Source organism: Apaloderma vittatum, unplaced genomic scaffold (assembly GCF_000703405.1).
Source record: "Apaloderma vittatum isolate BGI_N311 unplaced genomic scaffold, ASM70340v1 scaffold43879, whole genome shotgun sequence".
Classification (NCBI taxonomy): domain Eukaryota; kingdom Metazoa; phylum Chordata; class Aves; order Trogoniformes; family Trogonidae; genus Apaloderma; species Apaloderma vittatum.
The window spans coordinates 1-11813 of NW_009734304.1; the positions used below are offsets into that span (position 1 = coordinate 1).

The 11813-nt window shown below is 38.7% G+C and overlaps 1 protein-coding gene across 1 annotated transcript; it reads left to right on the forward strand.

Annotated features, from left to right (window-relative positions):
• Positions 1 to 2387: 2387 nt before the first annotated feature.
• Positions 2388 to 11455, forward strand: STX16 (syntaxin 16). The gene is made up of 8 exons (XM_009876200.1): positions 2388 to 2393; positions 4684 to 4791; positions 5674 to 5814; positions 6354 to 6516; positions 7449 to 7540; positions 7871 to 8008; positions 8548 to 8628; positions 10737 to 11455. Exons 2-8 carry the CDS (start codon positions 4699 to 4701, stop codon positions 10839 to 10841), a joined length of 813 nt encoding a protein of 270 aa, XP_009874502.1. The 5' UTR covers positions 2388 to 2393; positions 4684 to 4698; the 3' UTR covers positions 10842 to 11455.
• Positions 11456 to 11813: the final 358 nt, after the last annotated feature.

Below are 11813 nucleotides of genomic sequence, written 5' to 3' on the forward strand. Positions count from 1 at the left end.
TGTGCCCCCCCCGGGCCGCCCTGGCCCCTTTCTCCGCCGTCTCCCCCAAACCCCGCCGTCCTCTGTACTTTCCCCCTCTGCCCCTCCCTCCCCACCTTGTTGATCCTTTTTTTCCCCCTACTACTGCGTGTAAAATGAATAGAAGAGATCTGTCTTTGTGCTGGTCACGTCTCTATTCACTTAATGAATAATAAATACAGTTATTATTCTAAAAAAATTGATGTTAGCGTCGACACGAGTGCTTTGGTGCATTGTGCTTTTTGATGACTCCTTTCCTCAAAGAAGAAAAATACAGGTTATTTCATAGAGCAGAACTCTTCTATTCGCTTAAGTGTGGGCAATGTTAAATACACTAGTGTAGATTATTCCCATTGCTTGATTTTTTTTTTCCTGTAATTTGTTCTGGTGTCCATTACCCTTTTTATTACACCCCACCAATACAGTTAATACTGAAAGTAATCTGTGAGAGAGGGGAGTCAGTAGATTTTAGTGTGAGTCCTCATTACAGGAACTCCAAAAAGCCATTTGTTCTTTGGCAGCTGATGTGGCTTTTTCTAAGTCTTGCTCTAGTCAGACTGTGACTGCTCAGCAGCTCAGTTCTCCTGAGGTTTTTGCACTTTCTTCTCAAACTTACCATTTGGAATAGTCACCAGTAAATGCCTGCTGCCAGTCTTATCACTCTAAATTGCTTTGCATAGTGCATTCTCGTTGGCAAAGCACTGCTTTGTGCTGCAAATTTATTTCAGCTGATGAGTTGCTGTTGAATGATCTTTGTTCACTTTATCATACCAGTGTCTAACAAGCTGTATGTTAAACTGCATTTGCAGAGCAGGAAATGTCAATAGTAGTGTGTGTTATACATGTTTTATTTGACACTGTGTCTAGTTCTTGTTAACATGGGGTTTTTTTACCGATATCAATATTACTCTTTTAGCTCTTTGCATTTCTTTTAAAATACCATGTAGAAAAGTTAGTTTATATAGACACTACTGAGCAGTGAAACTACACTTCTCAACACAGAGTGCAACAGCGCTTAACATTTGCATAAAGCATTTATTTACAGCGTTATCATTAGTTGAAGCTGTTATCTAGGATGATCGTTCAAGTTCAGAAGCTGGCAGTGACTGGAAATTGTCGCTCTTGTGCAGCAGGTGAAGTTGGTCAATGGCTCTGCCGTGTCCTGGTGGGCAGTTGAGAGCTCCGTAGCTGCTTACTACAAGCGTACTGTTTGAGCAAGAAGTATGAAGTTGGTAGTGTGAGCTCTTCACTCTTCCTGTTTCTAAGGTGCCTGTCACTGTCAGAGGTGCAGCAATTACCTTTCCCTTTGGGTGGTATCCCCTGAGCAGAGCTGCTGGGTGCCACCAGGGCAGCATTGCCAGTTCTAGCTCGTAGTACTTTGACTCACCTTAGTTCAGTCTCCAGGCTGCTCCTGAAGAAACCTTTTACTACGAGAGCTTTCTGTCAAAAATTGCATTCTGCCTTGGAAGAGGCATCTTCATGGGGACAGTCAACCACTCCGTAAACTCAGATGATCAAAGTAGCGTTCTTAACAATATTGTCCTCTTTGAAAAACTTGGTACAGGATAAAAGAGATACCATTAGTTGAAGCCTGCTGCTTTGTTAAACCACAAGTGTTTTATCCTTGTTTTAGATGTGATATGTTTGCTTTATTAATCTCTCTGTGAAATGCCCTGTTGCTCACACACTGCGGTACAAAGACTGATGGACAGAGAAGGTGCAAATATGTTGTCTTTTGTATTTCCAGCTATACGTAGGATTAGTATTACCTGAAACTAGAGCATAATCAAAGTGTGTACCTGAGTGACCACTGCTACATCTGCTTTAGCTTTTTGTCTTTTGCTGTTTGTTTTATGCCGTGATAACTGGGGCACTTGTCAGTGAATGTCTTACAAAAGCTTGTGTGTGCCTCCTCCAGTCATAATCAAACCTCCTGACTCGCCACTGGATGTTGAACAGGGCAGTCCAACTGCCTTTGCTGTCACACTTCAGTGTAATCCATTGTGGTTTTTCTACCTGAAGTTTGAGTAACTGGAAACTTCACTGTGCAGTTACCTTGGAAAACAAACCAAGCTCTTAACCTGATCTCTTATGTTCTTTCTGTTTACCAAGCAACCGAAATATTTATTAAAAGTTTGTGCATCACGGAAAATGCTGACTTAAAGTACAGTGTTGTGTATTTATTGAATAGTTGTGTTTTAAAAGACAGTTTTTGTTCTTGGTAAACCGTTCTTGCTTAAAAAAATTAAATTAGTATTTTCTTAACTGACCATTCCCTGTATCTGTCCTATGTCTCTTTTTTCCATTTCATCTTTTGCTGTCTCTAACTGGATGGGGCTGATGGGATCCACAAATCACTTCAGGAGCTGGATGAGGTACTGTTTCCCACATTTTATTCTGCCATGGTGCATCGGGCATACATCATTGAGCTAAAATATTCTTTTCCTTATTCTACTGATTTATTAAATTTTATTATATAGGATGAGGTATATCCATGTACAGTAGAACTGCACGGCTGCAAAGAGAAGACAAGCATTTTGTAGTATAATATTGCCTTGTTGTAGCTACATGTATGGACTAGTTGTATCCATATGGGATATAGTGACTTTGTACAATGAAGCTATTAAATATTTTTTTATTCTATGCCTAAATCGTAAAACCTTTTTTGGTCAGGAAATAAGACCAGGGATGAAAAACAGGCTTTTGGAAATCATTGTCCAGGAAGGAAAAGGAGTTGTGTTTTAAAAGGGGAGAAGAGGGTAGGGAAGCACAAAACTTGCCAGGCCTGAGAAAGAAAAATGAGAAATCTGGGAGAAACTAGGAAGTAATGTTTTTTATACAAAATCTTTCCTTGAGAACAAACAGTGAAGTAATTAGGGATATTTCAGCTGGTATCACTGGTACCACCTTTTTCTGTCTCCAGTAGTGGAAGGTTATTTTGTCTCTGAACTTACAAAGCCTGATTCATCTGACAACAAGATCTGTATTTGTCTTCTAATTCCATCCATTCCTCGCCTTCCTCTCAGAGGAAGAAGACTGGAAGCATCTCTGGCCCCGGTGCTAAATGTGGCTGGGTACCCTGCGCATCGCTGGGTGTGTATCGTACTTGGCTGTACATTGGACAGTCCTGGGCGTGCTTGCTGGAAGGAGCTGTGGAGATCTAATTCAGGCTCCAGCTCAGAACAGCGCTGTTGGTAATCCAGGTGTAGGGCCACCCAGCACTGGGTTAAATGCAGTCTTGAAACCCTCCAAGAGTAGAGACACCGCACTCTCTCTGCACAACCTCATCCAACTCTGCCATTGGAGAAACAGGTTCCTCTCCGCCTGCGCTATAGCACCGAGTCTATTTATGTCAGCTTCTAAGCCCTCCCAGGAAAATTCTTCTGATCTGTTGAAAGGTCAGCAGCGCTAATACTGTCCTTAACAAAGGAGTTCTTACTGAGGGGAGCAGCACCTTTTACTGGTAATGATATCGAAGCAGATACATAAATCCGTACCATGGTCAAGATTAGACCATGGCTTTTAGTTTCTGCCAAACTGAGCTTTAAAAAAAAAAACAGGCAAAATCAAGGCAAACGCCTTGTACATTATGTTCTTATTTCCTCATAGTTGTCATCTTTGAAAAATAAGATTCTGGTAGGTTTATCACAGGTATCTTGTGACTCTAAAAAATACTTTTAATTCGTTATATGAGGGGTTTTTTTTTTCCTAAAGCCTTTTAATATTTCAACCCTACAAATTGGATTCTATTTCCAAAAATTATCTCAAAGAAGTATGTCATACCCTCCTACAACTATGACTATGCTGCTGTACATCTATTGCACCTGACTTAATCAAATTATGACTGTGATAAAGGGTTTCTTTTACTCCTTCCTTGTCTCCATCTCTCCCGTGGATCTGTGAAAAGCTGTGTCTAAGCTGGCTGGCACATTGTCTTATTTACTCTCTGACAATCTCTGGAATTTTCTGGAGGATTATTTCACCCATTTTCCTTCAAGTTTCAGTGCCTCAGACCATATAGCTGAAGCAACAAGCACATATCATTGTGGCAGAGGCAAGTGTGGATTGATGACTGCTTTGGCTATTTTATGTTTAGCATTTCTATTAGATAAATAATTTAACAATTTTATTTGCATGTCAGTTTGCAAGAGTGTTTGTTCTTCAGCTGCCTAGTAGGTGAGTGTCTAGCTAGATACGACACTGTTTGAGAACAATCACGGGATGCTATTTTTGCCTTTGAAGATAAAATAAAACATTATTTGGAGATTTTCCCAGCTGAGGTTTTCAGTCTTGTCTGGCCCTCTATAAACCATGCTACAGTACCATTGGTTGGGGAACCCTTGGCTGCGAATCATTGTCTAATATGAAATGTACCAACATGAGAATTACTTGAATTCTTACTGCAATACCATATTTTTTTCCATGAAAATCTGCTAAGAATTTATTCCAAGAGTAATTTTCATCTTTCAGATCCTGTAGGAAGTTGGAGGATGTAGGTCGTGTAGAATGAACTAGGAGATGTGGTGCATGATGATATGTGCGTCATCCACCAGCATATTTCTGAGGGTAATTTTTATGGAAAGGTGTACATGTGCTAACTTACGCTCGAAGTTTTGGATCTAATTTGGGTAAAATTACTTTGTTGTCTCTCTTTATTTTCTGTAGCTTGCTGATGATCGTATGGCACTGGTATCGGGCATAAGTTTAGATCCCGAAGCAGCAATTGGAGTAACAAAACGCTTACCTCCCAAGTGGGTCGATGGAGCAGATGAAGTAAGTTGTGTGGGAAATTCAACAGAGTTTGATTTCTCATGTAGGGATTTATTAATGTTGTTAGTTACACTGTCAATGCTGTAAGTTTTATGGTAGAAGCAATATTAGAAGACAGATTAAAATAACTGTGTTGTCTAAACTGACACTGTTGTTTAGAAGAAAATATCAGGGAATCGCAAGAACGGTTGGGGTTGGAAGGGACCTCTGAAGATCTAGTTCAAGCACTCTGCCAGAGCAGGATCGCCAAGACTAGATCACACAGGAACCCGTCCAGATGGGTTTTAAATGTCTCTGTCTTGAAGGATGTATTGCAAGTGAAAGAAATTCCAGAAGACTGGGTTTGCATTATCAGCAGGAGCCCAATATTGACAGTATGCTGGGACCATTAGGGTAGAAATGCTGTAGCTGAGTGTTTAGACTTGAGACTGCAGGAAGGTTCTAAAGCTCTTAGCAAAGCAAAGCTGTTGTCAGCTTTGAAACTCAGAAGGAAGGATACCAAAAACCTAACGTTTTCAGTAGACTTTTTGTTTGAACCTCGAATGGACCAGTTGAATGGACCTGAAAATGGTGGAGATGAGCAGTAGTAAACTTGAAAACAGAGAGCGTTAGTGTCTTCTATCAGGAGAATTTTTCGTGCCTATGCAGTACTAATGCCTTGCAAGTTATGGAAATATTTGGACAAATGCAAGAGGATGATTTTGGAGGCATCCAATTACAAGCCTTTTCTTAGCTGTTTTTTTTAATGTGCTTTTTTTTTGTTTTCAAATTATCTTTGGTCTGCTTTCTATATTTTATAGACTTTTCTTCATGATTTTTGTTTAGCGCTTTTACTCTGAAACATTAGTCACTTCCCTTTCTTCATTGTTGGGTTTTCTGTTTTAGATTCAGTATGATATTGCCAGAGTTAAACTGAAGATGAAAGAATTAGCCAGTCTTCATGATAAACATCTAAACAGACCAACACTGGATGACAGCAGTGAAGAAGAACGAGCAATAGAAATAACAACCCAAGAGATCACACAGGTACAGACTGCTTTCGATTCTAACCCTACAGTTTGAAATAGTTGTAATGCATCACGATGAGGCGGGGTTGTCCTCCAAATAAAACATTTCTTTTGTACTTGGTGTTAGAGTGAGCCAGAAGTTCTGGGCTTTACGCTTGGTACTGCCCTCACTGTCTCAGTGAACTTCTCAAGAAGTCGCTTTAGCTCGCTGCTCTTTTGCTTACCTATTATCTTGTCTGCCTAATGAAATCGCATTTACAGATATCTCAGAGAAGTACAGATGTACATATTCTAAGACTTACAGTCCAAGCAGTTGTAATGGAACAAATGCTTTTGGTCAGAAGTAGTTGTGTTACTTGGCTACCCTGCTAGCTTTGAACTGTTTGTTCACTTATGTTCTGTGTTTCCACACCTTTTTAAATGTTGTACTGGGCAATAAGAAATCAATTTTAAAAAATCTAGAAATCAAAATATTAGTCTTCCTTTTGGAATTTCTGCAATGTGATATTTAAAGTGTGTGGTGGTGTATGTTTTTTACTAATGGCATTGTTTTCTCAGTTATTTCACAGATGTCAGAGAGCAGTCCAGGTGTTGCAGAGCAGGTCCCGTAGTTGTACAGAACAAGAAGCACGTGTTCTCAGGAATGTAGTGTCTTCCTTAGCACAGTCCCTTCAGGACCTATCCACCAACTTCAGGCATGCACAGTCTGACTATCTCAAACGTAAGCATAAGAGATGCAGTAAATAAGACATGGGCACCTTCTGTGGAAACCACTAATTAAGATGTGCTTATTTTCTTAGCTGGGAAAACTGAAGCCCAGAAGAGTTAAGTGATGCATGCAGGACTACGAGGAGGCTAGAATGTAGGAGTTTCTGCTTCACAGCCTATGTTCCAACTGCTTTATTCTGTCTCTCTTTTGTATTGCTAGAGGGGAAATTTCATGGTTAGATACATAAACAAAACCAGTGTATCTCATCCATCCACATTTCTAATGCATCGTTGCTTCTCAAATTTTGGTCTGCAAAGCTACTTCTGTTACTCTGGTGGAGCAGCCACTGGTCTTCAGGCATGATACCTGCTGTAGACTGGTAGTCTGTGCTAGATAAAACTTCAAAAGGTGATAAATTGGAATCATGCATCCATAAACAGACTGCAAGTGGAATATCCTCTGTTTAAGACTCTATAATTGAGTGCAATTCTATTTTCAGCTAAGTAAGAGTATTTTAATCTCGGAAGAACCCTCCCCAAAAAATCTAATCTTCAAATTTGATACTGATATGTCTTCCTCCCATGGTATGAACAGCACAGGTGGAACTTAAGATCATAATTCAGGCAAGGGCTATTCCTGAGAGAATTTGTTAGAAAATAGCCTAGAGTGATCACAGTTTAAGGCTCTTAGCCTACCTATGTTTTTTAATTTCTGGAACATTATGACTTAAAAATCTCTGATTCAATCAGAGTTTTGCAAGTCTGGATGAATCTGTTATTCTTTGAGTAGTAAACCTGTATGAAAGTTTAAATTTAGATACTGCTATTTGTGTAACTTACTAGCCATTTTTTCTTGTGGTTTTCTATCTAGTGCTTCAGATCTTACTCTTACTTTGCTTTTAATGTGCATAAATATTATGCTCAAACATAGTTTGTCTTTTACAGGCATGAAGAATAGAGAAGAAAGATCTAAACACTTTTTTGACACCTCAGTCCCGCTGATGGATGATGGGGAGGATGATACACTCTATGATAGAGTAAGTTAAGATGTTATTATGCAAATTCAATGCAAAGAAGCATGTTCATGGTATGCCATGAACTTATTTTCCAACTAACAGACACTTGAATATATTGGTTTTGTACGCCAATAAAAACATTGTTTTAGGACCAATCTTACGTTTTAAAGTTGTTGTATGTTTGGACAGGATGCAAGATTTACATTTTCTCTGCTCAAACTATGAATAGCTGTCCAAGTTACTTTAGTGACCCTAAAACCCTATTTTTAAAATACAATAATTTTTTTAAGATACTTGTCTACTAAGGAGATTGCAAAAGGACTGTCCAGTGTGTAAATCTTATTTCAACAGGGTTTTACAGATGACCAGTTAGCATTGGTGGAGCAAAACACGTTAAAAAAAAAAGAACGAGAAATCCGTCAGATTGTACAGTCAATCTCCGATCTCAATGAAATATTTAGGGACCTGGGAGCAATGATAGTGGAACAGGTACGTTGGCATTGCAGCGTTAGGAAGAAATAGAGATTCCACATAGTGTTAAGGCTTCCAGGCTCCTCCTGTTGCAACATCCTGTTTTCATGTGTTTCTTGCTTTTCCTAACTCACCTCTCCAGGCTAAGGTTTCCTCTGCTTGAAATCTGCCAGAAGATGATTTACGGAAAATAAATTTTCAACTCGTTGTGGGTGTTACACACAAAAAGAACCCCCAACTCCACAGAATGCCCAAGTTGTCATGATTATTTCTCCTAGAAATTCAGTTTAGTCTACGTGTGGTGGCTAAAAGCACCTGAACTGGAGATCGGTGATGATTAAGGGATGTGATGTGAGACGGCGACAGAGCTGGCAGTTGGGCATTGGGCAGGGGGATCCTTTAATGAAGTCCTAACGTGTTCTTTGGTAAAAGTTTATGGTTTACATAGTTCATTATCTGTTTTCTGTGAGTGTTGCTAATTACTCCAGTGCTCATAATAAATTGGTTTATGACGTTCATTTAGGTTGTTTGGTGCTTATTCTCTCCGTTTTATTTAGGGGACAGTCTTAGATAGAATTGACTACAATGTTGAACAGTCATGTATGAAAACTGAGGAGGGTCTAAAACAACTCCATAAGGTAAGCTGATGGGATACTTAAGCTGCTTTGCATATCTGATAATCTTCTATAATTTAATAGACATTAAGTTATTCAGCCATTTCAATTGGACATCGTCCCTTTTAGAAATGATTGCTGTACAGTGGGAAATGTCCAATTGTGCTGCAGTAGGAACCTTCCATGTAACTTCAGTAAATGTCACATTTGATGCCTAGTGTTCATTTTTTTTAACTTTCTGGGCGTCCAAGCAATGTGCTTTCATTTATTTTGCTGACTTGGTTGGACCTACCTGTAATTCCTTTTCTGTGTGGAGAGACCAGTACTTGTGCAATAGGACTGGTTATTTGGTTTCCCGCTATAGATTTCCGTCAGTTGTTATATCCTAGTTTGAAAACAGTATCTCAATAGTGTGAGCACCAGGATTAATTTTTAATGTTTTCTCTTACATCTGACACTTTTTAGAAGTTAAGTCCAACCTTTTGCTTTTAATGTGAAGCTTTTACTGTGAACATCTGAAAAGTTTGAATTGGCAGCAGAACACAGGGTTTTGTGGTTGTTTTGTTGGCTTTCTTGTTTTGTTTTGATTTTAAGCTAAGTTCTGACTTGTCAGCTCAGTTCAGTGCTTCCATTGCTGGAAGTAAAGTAAAAGGAGAGATTTTGTGCAAAAGCCTTCATGTAAAACATTCTGTTTTGGAAATGTGAGCATCTTAGTACTGCACAATCAACTCCTTCACATTATGGTAGACTTCTAATGTACGGACAGCAGAAAAGTGCCATTTGAGGAAAAGCAAAATAAATTGGTTATACTTTTATTCTTGTTATACTTAAATCTGAGATCACTAAAATACGACATTGACCATCAGTGAACAAGACTTAAAGTAACTGCAAGCAATTTGCACAACCTGAACTGGAAATACATTGATTTGGTTGTTAATGTGAATTGCCAGCAGCCCCCCGTTTGGAACGATGACTAGAGCCTGGGGTTTGATGCAATATGTACCTGTTTTCAGTGCAGCGTAGGAATTTCTTCACTATCGTGGAAGACAAACACCCAGGTCTGAGTAGTAATATCGAACACAGATACCTTGCTGTTTCTAACACTGTCAGTAGCTTTATTCTGATTTAATGTCTATAATGTCAGTTTACTGTTTTGATTGGCATAATTATTGCGAACTATGGAGACAGCACTTTCACAGGAATTGCTTTAATTCACTGGTGAAGTCTGGCGACATGAATCACTCGTTCCTGATTCTTGCTTCACATGAAAATTGGAACCAGTTGTGATACTTTGTCAGCCTTTGATACTTAAATTAAAGCCTTATAAAGTAAATAATCACAATGGTTGCGTGTTGCATAGTTTCAGGTCAAAAACTCCGCTTTAGCGGATCTGATAATAAATAATTACTTTCCAGGGACTACAAAGGAGAAGAATTAATATCTGTTTCCCTTTAAATTTTGAAAGTTTATTAATCTAAAAAGAATTAAATGCAAGTTTTGTTTTGTTTAGCTTCTATTAGCAGACTTTCATTTGGCTTTTGGAGAGTTTTCTCCACGTTGCTTCCTTTTAATTCCCCTGGGAAAAAGAGGAAAGGGGTGAGAAAATGTGGTTAGAAGAAAGAAGGAATGAAGCAGAAAATTGAGAATCAAAACAGAAAGAAAGCTGTCAGTTCTGATTGAAATTAAATGAAAAGGCACAGATGAATCAGGTACCACAAAAATGGCTATTAAAAAAAAATGAAGTTTTGCTGTGAATTTTGATCTTGTTTCCACGGCCTTCATAGCTGAAATGTTTTTCCAAAAGCAGCATCCTTCTCTGTAGCTCGTGTGTCCCTGTGGAGGCATAAGGCCCTCCCAAGGGTTGCCAAAAAGGAGTTGCAGGAAGGTTGTTCGCCAGCGGCAGGGCACGTTCCTCGTCATAGAGTCTGCTCTGCAGTACAGATAAAAGGGACCTCAGTGGGCACTTCCTGACGTCTTCACGAGTTATTTTGTGCGAGTTGCTTGCAGTATAGGTGGTGTTTTCTGTTGCCACAGAAAAATTCTGAGAAACAAGTGCTTTGCTTAAAGGAGAGTCTGCTTTTCACAGCTTTGCAGAAATCTGAGTGTTAACTCTTTCCTTTCTGTTTCTGTAGGCAGAGCAATATCAAAAGAAGAATCGGAAGATGCTTGTTATTTTAATTTTGTTTGTTATAGTAATTGTCCTTATCGTTGTTCTTATTGGTGTAAAGTCACACTAGGTTTCACGTCATTTTCTCATTTTGGGAGTTTATGTGAACTTTTTTCCCCGATGTGAATGGATGGACCTACACTCCAGAAAGCTGCCTTTGAATGTATAAGCCCTTGTGGTGCAAAGTCTGTGCAGTGGTTCTGTAGAATTCTTGCAAGTACAAGTTCAGTGATCTGCGAGGTGTTTGTAAGGATTGTATGGAAAATGTCAGGACATTTGATGCTCCCACAAAATTTGACACTTTATGCAGAGGTATTTGGAAATAGCATATTTAAAAATAATTACAAAGTTGAAGGAGTACAGTAAATTAGTGTGTTACTGTGAAGAAAAATGTGTTGTCTTCTGTATTCTTATGTCACAGTTTTTCCAGGCTTTAAATGTAAACCATGTTACTGAGTCACGGGACTAGATAACAAAAATTGATCTAGATGTAAAATCTGTTAAGGCACAAAAATGTTTGACTTGATTTCCTTACTTCCAGACTCAAAAACTCCAAAGAACTCAATAGACAGCTAAAACAGAAAGCTTTTAGTAAGCAGAATGTAAGCCAGCCCCTGTGATCTTAATTTAGATACTGCAGCGTTACTAAGAATCAGAGTAGTACTTGATCTTGTAAATAACAAGGTTTAATCACTGGCATAATTTAACAGAGTTAATTAAAAAAAACGTTCTGAGCTTGAGTAATCATGGGAATGTTTTTCCTTACCAGAATGATCATATATATTTTTTCATCTACAATTTCTTTGGTTTAAAATGCATACACTACATTAAAGAGGTGGTGGAATTAAACCTAAAAACCAGATTCTTTTGGCTTTCTACTCCATCTGACCTACTATAGTGGGTCTCAGATGTTTTGTACTTAAGTTCTTGTGTAGCTGTTTATTTCACGGTGCATATGTCCATACATGTTAGATTTTTTGTGTGACTTTACTGCAGTAGACAGTACATTTATTTTCCCAGACAGCAAATTATTCATTTCAAA

Bases quoted from the DNA above. Each gene is read 5' to 3' on its own strand.
- STX16 (XM_009876200.1), top strand. From the start codon at position 4,699: ATGGCACTGGTATCGGGCATAAGTTTAGATCCCGAAGCAGCAATTGGA. The intron at 5,815-6,353 runs GTACAGACTGCT...TTGTTTTCTCAG, and splicing joins CAACCCAAGAGATCACACAG to TTATTTCACAGATGTCAGAG. The intron at 6,517-7,448 runs GTAAGCATAAGA...TGTCTTTTACAG, and splicing joins ACAGTCTGACTATCTCAAAC to GCATGAAGAATAGAGAAGAA.